Source organism: Brienomyrus brachyistius, chromosome 5 (genome assembly GCF_023856365.1).
Source record: "Brienomyrus brachyistius isolate T26 chromosome 5, BBRACH_0.4, whole genome shotgun sequence".
Lineage (NCBI taxonomy): Eukaryota > Metazoa > Chordata > Actinopteri > Osteoglossiformes > Mormyridae > Brienomyrus > Brienomyrus brachyistius.
The window spans coordinates 26844791-26858492 of record NC_064537.1 but is presented as its reverse complement, the minus strand read 5'-3'; the positions used below and the strand labels follow the sequence as shown (position 1 = coordinate 26858492).

General features: G+C 42.4%; 2 protein-coding genes across 5 annotated transcripts; one reads left to right on the top strand and one right to left on the bottom strand.

The window, feature by feature from the left end:
• Positions 1-99: 99 nt before the first annotated feature.
• Positions 100-8113, bottom strand: LOC125742394 (eukaryotic translation initiation factor 3 subunit B-like). The gene is made up of 19 exons (XM_049014371.1): positions 7903-8113; positions 7145-7337; positions 6785-6904; positions 6530-6587; positions 6311-6439; positions 6033-6190; positions 5789-5920; positions 5430-5496; positions 5292-5338; positions 4575-4785; positions 3707-3779; positions 3494-3616; positions 3324-3402; positions 2980-3118; positions 2744-2869; positions 2563-2640; positions 1412-1520; positions 1041-1150; positions 100-813 (listed from the first exon to the last, which is right to left on the bottom strand). Exons 1-18 carry the CDS (start codon positions 8000-8002, stop codon positions 1047-1049), a joined length of 2046 nt encoding a protein of 681 aa, XP_048870328.1. The 5' UTR covers positions 8003-8113; the 3' UTR covers positions 100-813; positions 1041-1046.
• A 221-nt stretch (positions 8114-8334) lies between these two features.
• Positions 8335-13205, top strand: brat1 (BRCA1-associated ATM activator 1). Of its 4 annotated transcripts, none has more exons than XM_049014352.1 (14): positions 8335-8414; positions 8714-8838; positions 9317-9471; positions 9572-9719; positions 10002-10413; positions 10513-10632; positions 10739-10830; positions 10930-11045; positions 11223-11403; positions 11494-11567; positions 11668-11752; positions 11866-11964; positions 12113-12252; positions 12411-13205. In XM_049014352.1, the coding sequence occupies exons 2-14, from the start codon at positions 8718-8720 to the stop codon at positions 13110-13112; spliced, it is 2445 nt and encodes an 814-aa protein (XP_048870309.1). In that variant the 5' UTR covers positions 8335-8414; positions 8714-8717; the 3' UTR covers positions 13113-13205. The 4 variants fall into 4 exon arrangements, with proteins under 4 accessions (XP_048870309.1, XP_048870307.1, XP_048870310.1 ...); XM_049014350.1 differs by having other exon boundaries at positions 8714-8844; XM_049014353.1 differs by having other exon boundaries at positions 8380-8458.
• Positions 13206-13702: the final 497 nt, after the last annotated feature.

The following is a 13702-nucleotide window of genomic DNA, read 5'->3' as shown; positions in this document are numbered from 1 at the left end:
TTTGTGAACACCAGACCAGCAGTTTTAATATATTAGCAGAAATGGATGTGAAACACACACAGGAGTTTACTTTCCAGCACAATAAAGTTGCCCACAGAGTTAATATTCCAACATGATCGTTTATGTATAAGACAAAACTGCATTCATATGGCTTGTGAGAAATATAGCAAAATACAAACCTATTTTTCCCTTCCACAGCAACAAACAGGTTAGTATAATAAACTTATTTTCATTGTTTGACAAGGTAGATTACTACAAAGTTAAACAATTTGTTTTAACCCATATTTAATAAGCTTGTCTTAAAAAAAGAAAAAAAAAAAAACTTAAAGAAATTTAACAAACACCACTTTCATCTTTTAATTTGTAGCACATTTAATATAAGGTCATCTTTTCCAAGTGGGGGAGCATTCAGTCCATTTTAGAGCTCAACACACTAAAATGTGTGAACACTTCTGATCACCCGCAGGAGGCGCTGTTCATTTCAAATTCACTGATAATACAGACTGCGGTGAAGCATGACATAATGCTCCTTTCTGTTCAATAATCTTTAAAACTGCTGTAAATGCAGTTAAAACAAAATGGAAGTATAAATCAGAAAAGTAGAAAAACTAAATGCACGGATGATATAATGCGCAGCTGTTTTCCTAAAATCCAAGTGACCAATACCCAAAATTCGCCATCAATGGTTATTGATATTAACATTAAAAAGGCACTATGTGCTGCATCATATGAGGATAAAGGTGGAGCATGGAATTTGTAGACACCACAAAAATCTGTGTGCTTTGCTGCAAAAGATCTTCTCAGGGTAATTGGCTGTCAAAAAAACAAAAAACAAACTGCAGTCAACATCTTAACACAAAGACACATATTTCTTATGAAAACTGCACAGCCAAGGGGGTTGCAAGCATTGTCGTATACATTCACAATGCATTAATCATTCTGACATAACTGGATAGGGCTCATTTACGTTAAGACCCGGGGAAACTGGAAAACATTTCGCTGGCCTCCACGAAAACCACAGAACAGCCCAACTCTGTTACCCAAAATCACGCCAGATCTCCAAGTGGAATAATTTCTTCATTGATGAAAAATTCAATGGTCTCTTCCTCCCAGTCATCAACATTACTATCCAGGTCATCCGTGTCCACACCTAAGAAAGAATGTTAAGTAAATCTAGCGAAACGGCAAATTTACCTGGAATTATATTAAACACAAGTGCAAATGAAGGTGTAAGTACTTCGAAAGGGACACGTTTAACAAAGTTTAACGAAACCTAATCAAATGAAGTGAACGTCTAGTTTTAAACCCACGTAGCTCCACTGCAGCCTGTTCTAAAGTTTGCCTCATTACATCGCTAGTACAAAAGCCCTTTTCTGGAGATGGTGCCATGTGTTCTCAGGATGACACCTACCTCCCCTGATCTCCAGACGAAGGGGTCTCTGCTCTTGGTACAGCTGCATTGCCGCAGCACGGTACTTGCGATAGTCGTCCATCATGGTGTGTCTTTTATCGATTAGTTCCTGTTTAATAAAACCACAGGTTAGTTACGGAAAACCTAAGCAATTTCACACCACCGGAACTTTTTCTGGAACCAGAACCTTTTTCCAGAACCAGGGACTTTTGTAGTGTTCACACCACAAGAACTCGGCCCGATTGTAGCGCCTCTGAGGCAGTTCCGAGAGACCTTTTTTAGTCCCTCCTCCAAAATAGGAACTTTTTGTTCAAACATGAAGTACTGGGGAGGCTCTTACAGTGATGGCTTGCAGATTGGTTGACCACAAATACCAGCACTAACTTGAAAGTTACACAGACGTGCAGAAAATATTTTTTCATATATATATATATATATATATATATATATATATATATATATATATATATATATATATATATATGTATATATATATACATATATATATATATATATATATATATAAATAAATAAAATCAATAAAATTAGCGGAGCAAAAATCGAGCAAATGGAATAATTTCTGCACCCCAATTACATTTACTACATCAATTAACACATTTTCTGCTTGTCTCTCCATATTTCTGCATCGGAAAATTTGATCGTTAACAATATACTTTTGTCTAGTATTGCCGGTGTTGGCAGTGAAACTTGCCAGCGCTTACTAGTGGATAACGTTATAGTTTTTTTTTTTTTTTTTTTTATTCTGCGGACAACTAAAGATAAATCTCTTGACCAGATTGAAAAAGAATCATGAACACGTCTTAGATAAACATGTCTCTATAAATAAAAGGCTGTCTGCGATCGACCTCCCCAATTACAAGTAACTAACAAAACTTATTTATCCTCCTATTCTTTTGGCCTGGTGGTATAGTTTCATATGAAATTATGCATGAAGTTTGCGTCTCCCATACAGGTTCCAGTTCCTGTTATGTGGTGCGACTCACGAAAGTGACCAGGAGCTACAAAAGTTCCAGTTCCTCGAAACAGCCCAGGAACCAGAACCAGGTTAAGGAACTTTGGTGTGAAATGGTCTTCTTAGGAAGCTGATCGACAGCTTGGGGGGGGAGAGAATACTTAATCGTGAAAATTACCTTTGATGCCTTGGACTGACTCAGACGATCCTTCTGCTCGAAAATCTTTGCGTATTTCTTCAGATCCTTCTTGATAAGCTTTTGTGAGAAAAACCATTCGTAAAGGCATTCAAGGGCAAGAAAAAACAATCCAAGACATAGTTGACCAAGTGCTTCTCTAAAACATCCCCCTATAATTCACCTTGATCTGCTCCTGGCCGAGAAGACTTGTTGGACGTGGCCTCCAAAGCAACTGGCAAAATCGATCCTTGTTGTTCTTCTGAAGGAGCCGCCCTTGGAACGTCCAAAGCCAAAATGCGTTGTCCACCTATTAAAAAAAACACCCACGATCCTTTCAGACTTTATGCACGTGATGGGGTCTTAATACAAATCTGGGAGGGAGGAAGGGAGGGAACGAGAGTGAGAGGAGAATCCTACCTTGTGGCTCCACCAAGAAACCGAGGTGACCACGAATCTACCGGTTGGGTCCCACTCCACATCTGAAGCCATGTAGTGCTCTGCGATGTTCATCATTGTGCAGTCTGACGTGTCAACGAATGCCAGAGCACCATTCATACTGTTGGAAAAAAGTAACAATTATATATAAGTAACTGAAGAACCCCAAAACACAGGCATCAAGACTACTGGTGGGAATATTACTTCCTAATATGCAAGCCTTAAATATCTGAAAGCATAAATTCTAAAAGAGGATGCGTGCTTATTTAACACTATTTTTAGGCATACAAAACTACCCATTACCATGGGCAAAAAGAGTGACTGACCTCCTGAGTCCAGCCAGTACCAGGAACTGCCCCTGTGGACTCCAGAAAATGCTGTTTGCTTGCTGTTTGTCAAACATTTCTGTCAGAAAAAAAGAGGGTTTAATTCGTACACAGGATGCAGAAGACTAGCCAGGCCATAATATTAGGGTTACAAAGCACGGTGCGCATACTTATCAGCTCAATCTTCCCGTTGCTCTTCACATGGTAGAATGACACGTTGATCCTAGGAGATTCTCCATGCAGCACAGCAAACTTACTGCCATTCGGCTCCCAGGCAAAAGCGATGATGCTCTCTGTAAGGTTACATTTTCACTAGAACATCGAAAGGCCCTGACAGACGACAGTGGCCAGCAGCCATAAACACACGCTTCATGAAGACTAACCTTTCATCTCCACCACGTCTACCGGAACTTGCTTCTCTCTCATCCTGAAGATTTCAAAGTTGGTCACAACACCCTTGAAATAAGAAACAGCATCAGCCATTCAGGTGAGAAGTACAATAAAAAGTTTGAAGTTGTTTATAATATGAAATTTAAACCAAAAAAGTGTTCTGTTGTACAAAATGAATGTTTTATTTTAATACATACATACATTTATATTATATATTACATACACACACACACACACACACACACACACACACACATATATACACACACACACACACACACACACAAAAAAAAATCTGAGTACGAAACTTTTTACTACACACGATACTCGCTCACTATGTTACATGTTTTATAAAAAATAAGATAATTACTGCACAGTACTATACAGTACTAAATGTTTCCATATTGTGCTTCAATAACCCATAATAAAGTTTCAAAGTTACAGCACTATTTGCAAAGTATCCAAACTCCTTAGTACAGCAATTAAGGGCATCTTACACTACGGCAGGGCAGAGTAGCCTAAACTTCCTAAGTGACTGTGGTAATATTCAATGTCCAAACCATTTAATGTCCTGTTTTACAGAACAGAATGTGGATGGTAATTGTTGGGAAACCTGTATACAAATGCACTACCTGCCACTTGCTAAGTTCCCATTATGAATATTTATGATTATTGTTTAATATCCTGTGTCTTGTCCATTTATACACACCTTGTATATCTCATGTTCAGAGTTAGGCTACGATGCATTTCGCTGTGCACAAGTGTATGAGCCTGACATTTAAAACTTTACCCAAGTTACACCCCCTATTACAGCCTGAACCAATGACTGCGCTAATGACTGAAGGAGAAGTGGAGCCATACCTGAGCACCCTTAGGAGTCCTGTCCACCTTCACACACAGGTAATCTCCATTCTTCTGCCAGTGAAGCTTGCAATCCACCACATTGAAGAGGTTCCGCACACGGATCTCGTGCCTGGACGGAATCTGCATCAGGGTCACTCTTGCTGGGATATCTTTATCCTCTGGCACCCAGAATGCAATGATGTTGTCGCCGGGAGACCAGGAGAAATCCCTGTAAATGGCACACAGCTTCTCAGCAGACGCCTTTACAAAAGGACAGCAGAGAGCTTCCGGGCAGAAGCAATCTATTAATCAAAGTCTGCCCTTAACCACTCTGCCACCTGCAGGACTGGCACCACACAGCTTTCCAGAAACATGCATCGGATGCAAGTATAATTACATTGCCAACTTTCAGATTTAGAGAAACTCAAGAAAATGAATAATTCACGCTGTCGCAATAGGCTTAACAGTTGGAAGAGGATCAGGATAGACAAAAATCACAGCCACATTGCTTGTTGAAGGCTTTTCCTTCCTGTTATTTAAGGGACAAACCCAGAGTAACAGAGATACAGAAGAACACTGGCAGGATTACAGAGAACCACCAATGTGTTGTGAGCACTAATGCCACATAAGCATGTCTATACCAGTTTCTCTAGCTTTAACATCTAACGCCTACTAAGAACATCAAGTATCACTTCAACATACATAATATGAAAATCAAATAAAAATTTTACTCACTTAATCCCACTAATCTTCAAGCTCTTCTTGTCCAATAGTCCCATTGACTAGAAAAGTGGTTAAAAAAAATGTAAATGTTAATTGCTGTGTTACAAGGTGGTGAACTGCTAAACTTTGTTTATTTAACAGAGGTCTTACAGGAGTCTCGTATATGCTCAGTGTGTCCTGAGTCATCCGAGCGAAGAACTTCCCATCGTGACTCCACCTGGAAAACCAGCGATGTGGTGTTTAGGATGTGCAGTTTCGGGGAGGGGGGTTGGGGTGATGTGACACTCATCCAGGGGCAGTATTATTTCTGAGACAGCGATGGTGCATAACTCTAGCAATGTGAACCCATCAAAAGATGAAAGATTTCAGTCTACATCAGATCTTTTACGTGAACCTGCACTATAAACAAGGTCTACTACAGGGATGATGCCTTTCAGAAGAACCAAACTATAACTTATAGTTTTAAACCATTTGAGCCAAGCATCCTATTGTTCTAGAAAATTACTTACTTGAAGATTGGCCAGTGAGCAGAACTTTCACAATGGAACCCTCTCTTCTTCTGTCCAGTAAGGACATCCCAGATTATGATAGCCTGAGGGTCATCTTTCATGTCTACGAGAGGGCTGAACGTAACCATGTACCTACAAATAGAACAATACACCATCACTGCAATTCCATTACTAACAAACCGTCTATGCAAACTGCGTGTCCTTGGCATTAAATATTCTACACGTGCTGCATTTCCCAGAATACCTTTCGCACGGAGAGAAGTCAATAAGCTGCACCCCTTGGTGACTGAATCTCTGGATCTGCTTGAACTTCTCTCCACCCCAAAGCGCAATGCCCCTCTGGTGAAATGTGGCCAGGTAGGTGCCTTTAGGGGACCACCTAACGTACGTCTCCGTCCAGCGCTGCGGGTGACATCACCAAGTGCAGAGAGAGCGACGGTGTCAAACAACCGCACTCAGCATAGAATATCACAGACAAAGATGGTTAGATCTGTTATAATTCATATTGCCAACGCAACTCACAGGCCTCTCCTCAGTCAAGATCGGTTCTTTGACATCATTTGAAAATATTCCCGTTCTCTCTCCAGCTTCAAAAATGACGCTGTACTGATCCCGGCAGTCAGAATCCTCCAACCAGTGTCGCAAGTTTCCCTGAAAACGAGAGAAATGGCTCCAATGCAGAAGCGAAATCCACTAGGACAAAGTTGGAGAGCGGGGCACTCCCTCGAGGTGAATACTCACAAAGTCTTTGAATGGCTGTTTTTCAGGAGTTTCCCATTCGTCACAGATCGTCATATACCTACAAGCGTGTTTGTTCACGTTAACAGCAGTCCACACCAATTACTTGACCTTTGAACAATAAACTCACAAAAAAATGGACAAAATACAGAAGTGCCCCACTGCAAGATGGCGTTCGAGGTCTAATTAGGGATTTAGGCAAGTAAGACATAGAGAGGAAGATACTGGTAAAGCACAGACGAGCCAGTGATGACATACTTATCGAAATCGGTGAAGAGATTCACTCGAAAGGTGTGCTGCTTGTCCAGCTTGTAGCCGTCTGCACTCTTCACCGCTTCGACTGCCTGTGCGGGGGAAGTGTACTCCAGAAAAATGTACCTGCCAGAAGAATAAAACAAGTCGTCATTGTCATGAAGATCTGCAGAACATTCACAAACTGCTGTATCTACATGCTTTACATCACTGTTTCTCAAACCAGTCCTCTGGGACCCTCAGACGGTCCACGCTTTTGCACTCCCAGTTCCCTGGGAGTTGGGACAGAGCAAATACATCTGGGGATCCCCAAGGACCACTTAGAGAAACGCTACTCTAACTTTTGTTAAGTTAAGCCATACTAACCCCTTGGTCTTGCCCTCAGCTTCAGGGTAGAACTCATTCGTGATCTTCCCAAATTTTGAGAAAATCTTGTGGATGACAGTCTTCAGCTTTTCCTGACGTTCAGGTCCAACCTGGGGCACGTTGTCCACCACAATCACCGAATCGATTCCATCGGCCTCCTGCGGTCTCTCCTTCAGGACATCACCCATAAGCTCTAGGGTGGAGAAAGAGCAAGAAGTGTGGGGTCACAGGAGTGCAATGGTGCCACATCTAATAGGCACCACATGCAATTACAATTATAGGCGCAGTTAGCATCTAGAACGGGTACATCTTTAGAAACGACTTTCAATGGCGTCGCTTTTCTATAGACAAACCAACAATCACACCCCATTTTACGATCGAAGCTGGCATCACTAGTTCTGAATTGACAAAAAAAAAAATCACGCGATTTTTTTACTTAAAATTATTTCCGACATTATATTCAATGATAATTATGCTTTTAGTGCCCATTTTAACTTAGCAACCTAATTTATAACATTTTTTACTGCCGTGCATATCTGGCTTACTATCAGATGACTAGGCCAGACACGGCCCTGTTGTAAGCGAGTAAAAATGCGGCATTTAGGAATATACTCCTGACCATGTTTATGGTATATATAGTTGATGAATAAATTCTAATCAATGGCACGGAAGAAAGAAAAGCAGGTACGGCCAGTATTCAGTGCGATTCTGCTACCAGCATTTATAGCACAAGGCCGCATGGCCGACCTTTCCGATACCTTCATCGTCGACATCATCCACAAAATCCTCCGGATCACTAAAACAAGGTTCTTCACCCTCGAACTCGGATTCGGCCGCCATGTCCTCCGTGTCCTGCATTTAATTAGCTGTCTAAATTCCCTGTACAGTGCATAAATATGATTAGTGTGTCTAGAATGAAGACTTCACTCGGCTAACCATGTGCGGAACACCCGGCGCCAAGGAGAGAGATGGGGGGACGGACCATACTTTAAAGAATTTAGAGGGGTGGCATGTAAATGTGCATGAGTTTAAGCATAAATTTTCCACAATAACACATGTTAAAGAAATAAAAATAGTTTTTGAATAGCCTTTTATAAAATCAACGAACTGAATATAAACACACAATCACGGCATTTAGTATATATTATTTAATAGTACGATGATCCTCCTATGGCTATTTTGGTGCAATCCTAAAATGGACGCTCACTGTCGTTTTCGACTCCGTGTGTCAGAAAGGGAGTTTCTCGCAGTTCGTGGCATGTTCAAGCAGGTATACATGAGATCGCAGAAATATGCAACAGAACAGAGAGTATGGTATTTGCTACATGTTATTGCTGCAGTGTCTATCAAAGATATTAAATGTAATAAAAGTGAATGCTGAATTGGTTAATGCGTGGTTAAAGTAGTTTTAGATAAATTAGGAATGAATAAATCTGGTATATACCACTATCTTTGTTTTTGTTACGCGGCAATACATCCACTGTTTTGAAACTTGCGCATCATTTCTGAAAAGTGATTGTGCTGATCAAGTTTATTTTAATTTCTTCTCGTGTTTGCTGTCCTGCATAGAGCGATGGACAGTGACTGCACCGAACTACTGCCGCAGGTTTGCGCGGTCCTGGCAGACCCTAATCGAGCGATTGCTGATGATACGTGCCTAGAGAAACTGCTGGACTGGCTGGCAGATCTAACCGGTCAGGGTGAGATGGGTCACTAAAAGCCGATATTCGTTCAAATATGAAGCAGGCATTTATATACGTTAAGTGCAAATAAATGGTGGTCACGTGTTTGACACTTTTGCCCATATGTGCATGCACAGTCCACGATGTTACCCCCTTCATGTTGTGTTCGCTGAAGCATATTGAATTAAGTGCTAAGATCATGGTTATTAATCCACCCTCAGTTGCAACTCATTTAAATGTTTAGTTTACTACTGTATTAGTACAGTTCATGATGAAAAAGGAGAGTTCCTTAAAAGAATTATAGTGATACTAGAGTTCCATAGACTTTGTAGCAATACAATGCTTTTGGATAATGACCTGAGAGATCTGACATAGAGAATTAATTGATGCATATTTAACTGACAACTTTTCGTCACTATTGTTAGTAGTGGTAATTGTATAGTGTATGCCTGCAGTTCTTGTCTGATTTGGGCGTATCTGAACATTGCAGTTCCTGGAATATCGTTACTGGAGCTGAACCCATGCCTGACTGCTTTCCTATCTGACGTGTGCAGATCAGGCTCTGCAGAGCCAAGTGTCTTTGCCTTCAGCCTTAAGCTTGCCGGGCTGTTGGCTTCCAGTGAGCAGGGCTTCATCCACCTCCAGGTACTACCTAACCCTAACTAAACACTGTTGTTATTGGCTGGTTGATTTTTTTTTTCCACGTAAAATTTTATAAATGGTTTTTCTTCTTTTTTAATCCAAGCAACAGGGAATTTTGACATGTGCGTTCGGATATCAGGAATGGGCTGGATCGAGTCTCTGGCAGGATGCAACAGTCCGCAGTGGATGGATTCATGGACTTTGGAATATGCTGCAGCATTGGAAAGCTATGCACTTCCTGTTTGAGAATGGTAGATATGGGAAAATGGGTGCACAGTTATGGCAATAGGGAATTAAGATACTAGTTTTCATGCAAGCAAGATAAATGTGAGTTTTTTTGTTTTTGTTTATTGGCTGGGAACATGCAGTGATCATAAATGTGCAGTGCACACTTACTCCTGTGTACTGCAGTTGTTCTTTAATTTGTCTGCGCCAGAGCAGTGTGTACTGTGGGGCAAAAGTCCCAGCATGTGACTGCACTCTTTTATTGTAACAATTAAGTGACCCCTGAAAGAGTCTCTGTGTTTCCACAGGATTTATTAAAGTTATCCTGCATTTGCAGTTAGACAGAAGCCTTTTTGTCGCGTCGGCAGCAAATCGGCTCTTGGCTGGCATTTTGAGCTTCCCCGGGCTATCGGACAGATTGCCGCTTACAGGAGAGGGTACCACAATAGACCAGAGGGGCGAACGCAAGGACTGTGATTTGCCAGTATACACAGATGGCATCATGGAGATAGTCCAGCACGTGGAGGACTCGCTGACATCTGGCAACCCTATGCATATTCAGCGGTCCCTGAACTTGATTGCTTCGAGTCTTGCCAAGTGTCCAGCACACGTCAGGGACACGTTTTGGCAGGGGACAGTGGGGACATTAGAGGCATTGAAAGGCAATGATGGAAACTCTTTGATACAGCCTTTTCTGGAAACGCTGCATGTGGCTTCCAGGTGTGGTTTATCGTCATTAACCAGATGACTGTCATCATATGTGGAAATTAATTGATAGGGTGGAATTCATGTGATTTACTATTCCCAATTTTCTTTCAGGACACCATTACTTAGCAGTGGAAATCCCAGTATTGCAACATTAATGGAAGACATGCTATGCACGCTAAACCCAAAGGTGGCAATCACATTTGCTAAAGGGGTAATTCATATGGAAAGCTGGTAACTACTGTAATCTACAGTCAGTTTTTGTTTGCATATTATTTCAGTATTTTTCCTGCATACTGCAGTAGTAAATATGCTGTGTTCAACGCCTGTTGCTTCATAGCCCACAAAGTTTGAAGAAAAAGGCCTTGGCAGTCATTCTCCAACCCCTTGGGCAAGTCGGAATGCTAGCTGACCCAAAGCAAGAACCATCAGGTAATATTTTTAAAAGCCAAGAGAAATGTTTCGGAATAGCCTGACTGTTTTGCGGGTGTTTCGAAATGGACCAGCGCACTGATCATCTCCAAAAAATAGGTCTCCTCAAAGATTGTGACTTTCCACACGCAGCCTGGGAGGAGGATTTTTCCCAGAAGTCCTCTTACGTCTCAGTCCTCTGCCTGTCATTGACCAGCGCCGCTGAACTTCTCCTAGTATGTAGCAGGTTTTTTTTTTTTTGCTTCAATCATTTATTGCATGACTTGATCTGAAAAAAATGTGTAGACATCAGTTTTTTGCCACAAAGATTTCCTGTACATACAATCTTCATAACAACAATTGATGTTAATTTAAAAATGAGCAGGTAATAATACGATGTCTTCCTCCACCAGGAGTTCCCATGTGAGGAGGATTGTGTTTGCTCTGTGCTCCTCTCGGTGATCGCCGTGCTAAAAGTGTGTGAGGGAAGTTCGTTTTCATCGTCCGCTGGCAGAGCTGTCAGGAAACTGATTGGCTGCACTCGAGTTCAGAAGTGTGCGCTGGACACCTTGTCAAGCCTTAACAAATGCTCAGGTGCGCCAGTGTTGTTTCACAAATAAAGAACTGTAACATTGCGGAGTTAAAAATCTGAGTTTTGACTTGGTTGTTGTGTCTCTTTGTTAGGAGTAAATCCACATGTTGGTGAGCTCTTCAGTGTTCTTCTGTCATATTTAGAAAATCCTGATTCTGATCCAACTGTAAGTTATATTGTTCTGTGTTAACAGAAAATGGTTTAAAATATTTAACACTATTTGTATTCTTTGTGTTATATAATCGAGTTTGGCATTATAATTTCAGGCATTCAAGAAGGCACTCCAGGCAGCTTTCAACTGGCTCTGTACATGTTCCCAGTCATCTGCAGCTGGCTCGTTTCTTACTCAAGGTGGCAAAACGTCCATAGACAGCTGTGAAGATCATCATGTGCTGGATTGCAGAAGTGTTGTTAGCGAGAGCCTTGCATTAACACTCATATTCATTCATGTCCATCCTGCTCAGATCTGCTCCCTTTGTTGAAGAAACGATTCTGTGACGTGCGGTGGGAGATAAGGGATTCGTCCCTCGAGTTCTTCACTCAGTTGACGTTACAATTTAAAGGTGGGCTTAGTGATATCTCATTATGAGTAAAACGTGTACTCATCCATCTATCCACTTGTCCTGGTTGGGGGCATGGGACCTGCACTCATGCATTTCTCAGTCCTTAATGGGCAACCTGCATTACAGATATGCTTGTTTATTTCAATAGATGATGCCAGTTATCGTGGGAGCCTTTCGAACAGTGGGATCATTGACTCCCTGATGGTTTTGCTGACCGATCCAGAGAGTTACGTCCGAGCAAGTGCCATCTCTGCTCTGGGGCAGATTGCCCACATCATCCGCCAAGAGGTAGTTTCCAGCCTACAGATGACCGTTTTTCATCTGTTCTGTAGACTGCGAGTGAAATAATATAGAAATACTGTTCACTGATTGTATAAAACAGATGTTCTACATTCCATTCTCAAACTGTACTTCTGTGGTAACTACAGTGAAATATTTAATTTCAGGAAGACCTCTCTGCACGTTTTCTGGATATTTTAGCACAGGATACCGAAGGATTTGCAAGAAGAGCGGTGATAAAGATCTTCTCCATTTGGCTTAAGCATCCTAACCAAGATCTGTGTAAGAGTTTGGAGAAACATCTAAGCACAGTGCTGCAGCTTGGTAGTAATGACTTGGACTGGGAAGTCAAAATCCATACTTTGGAACTGGCTCAGATCCTGATACACCAAACTCTGGAAGGTTCTGGTCAGTTCTCATGTCCTTATGTGTCTGTCATTCCTGCTCCCCATGTTAAGCGAGCAGAAATGACAGCAGCTTTTCACAACCTGCACCACCACAAGCTCTTCGACGTGCTTTTCTCTGGCTTGTTGGATTGTGACAGGCCCGTGGCCAGAAAGGCGTGCACTATCCTGCTCAACCTAAAGGGGGTGCTCACGGTAAACATGGACACCTTAGACAACACGGTGGCCTTCAATCTGCAGGGATGTAGGTGGGGTCAAGAAATGCTGAAGCAATGCTTTAACGCTGCATCTGATTCCGCCATGCATGTTAACATTGTGGAGCTGCTTTCAACTTTGGATCTAGAGGACATGAAACAGGCTTTGGATCAAAGAAGTGATCACCTGGAGAACAGTCCTCGTTCCCTCTTGCAGGATATATTGGCATCTTCTCACACATCAGAGGACAATATTGTGGACTGTTACTGATTTACATAGCTCTCTTACTTCTCTTTTGTAAATTATGTATCATTATTGTGAGTTTAATTGAATAAAACTGAAGCATCTTGCTATTGAATAGAAGTGGCAGAGTTGCACCAAAAAGTATTTTGCTCCCAATCTTGAAACTTTTGCTTAGATAATTTTCCATAACCATTTGTCCTGTACAAAGCCTGACATGTTTCCCAAGATGCCCCCGATGCAAGGCTGCAGAGTGCCCCGGACCTGATGCCTGTCCACCTCGGGGCGCACACACTCTGGGTTGCAGAGCACCCCGGGCCTGGTGCCTGTCCACTTCAGGGCACGCACACTGTGGGCTGCAGAGCGCCCCAGACCTGATGCCTGTCCACCTCGGGGCGCACACACTCTGGGTTGCAGAGCACCCCGGGCCTGGTGCCTGTCCACCCTGGGCGCACACGCTCTGGGCTGCAGAACGCCCTGGACCTGATGCCTGTCCACTTCAGGGCGCGCACACTGTAGGCTGCAGAGCGCCCCGGGCCTGTTGCCTGTCCACCTCGGGGCGCACACACTCTGGGTTGCAGAGCACCCTGGGCCTGGTGCCTGTCCACCCTGGGCGCACA

Bases quoted from the DNA above. Each gene is read 5' to 3' on its own strand.
- LOC125742394 (XM_049014371.1), bottom strand. From the start codon at position 8,002: ATGCAGGACACGGAGGACATGGCGGCCGAATCCGAGTTCGAGGGTGAA. The intron at 5,497-5,788 runs GTAAGTAATTTT...CTGGTTTTCCAG, and splicing joins GCTCACTGGCCAATCTTCAA to GTGGAGTCACGATGGGAAGT. The intron at 3,780-4,574 runs GTATGGCTCCAC...TCTTATTTCAAG, and splicing joins GGACTCCTAAGGGTGCTCAG to GGTGTTGTGACCAACTTTGA.
- brat1 (XM_049014350.1), top strand. From the start codon at position 8,718: ATGGACAGTGACTGCACCGAACTACTGCCGCAGGTTTGCGCGGTCCTG. The intron at 9,720-10,001 runs GTAGATATGGGA...GTGTTTCCACAG, and splicing joins GCACTTCCTGTTTGAGAATG to GATTTATTAAAGTTATCCTG. The intron at 11,404-11,493 runs GTGCGCCAGTGT...TCTCTTTGTTAG, and splicing joins AAGCCTTAACAAATGCTCAG to GAGTAAATCCACATGTTGGT.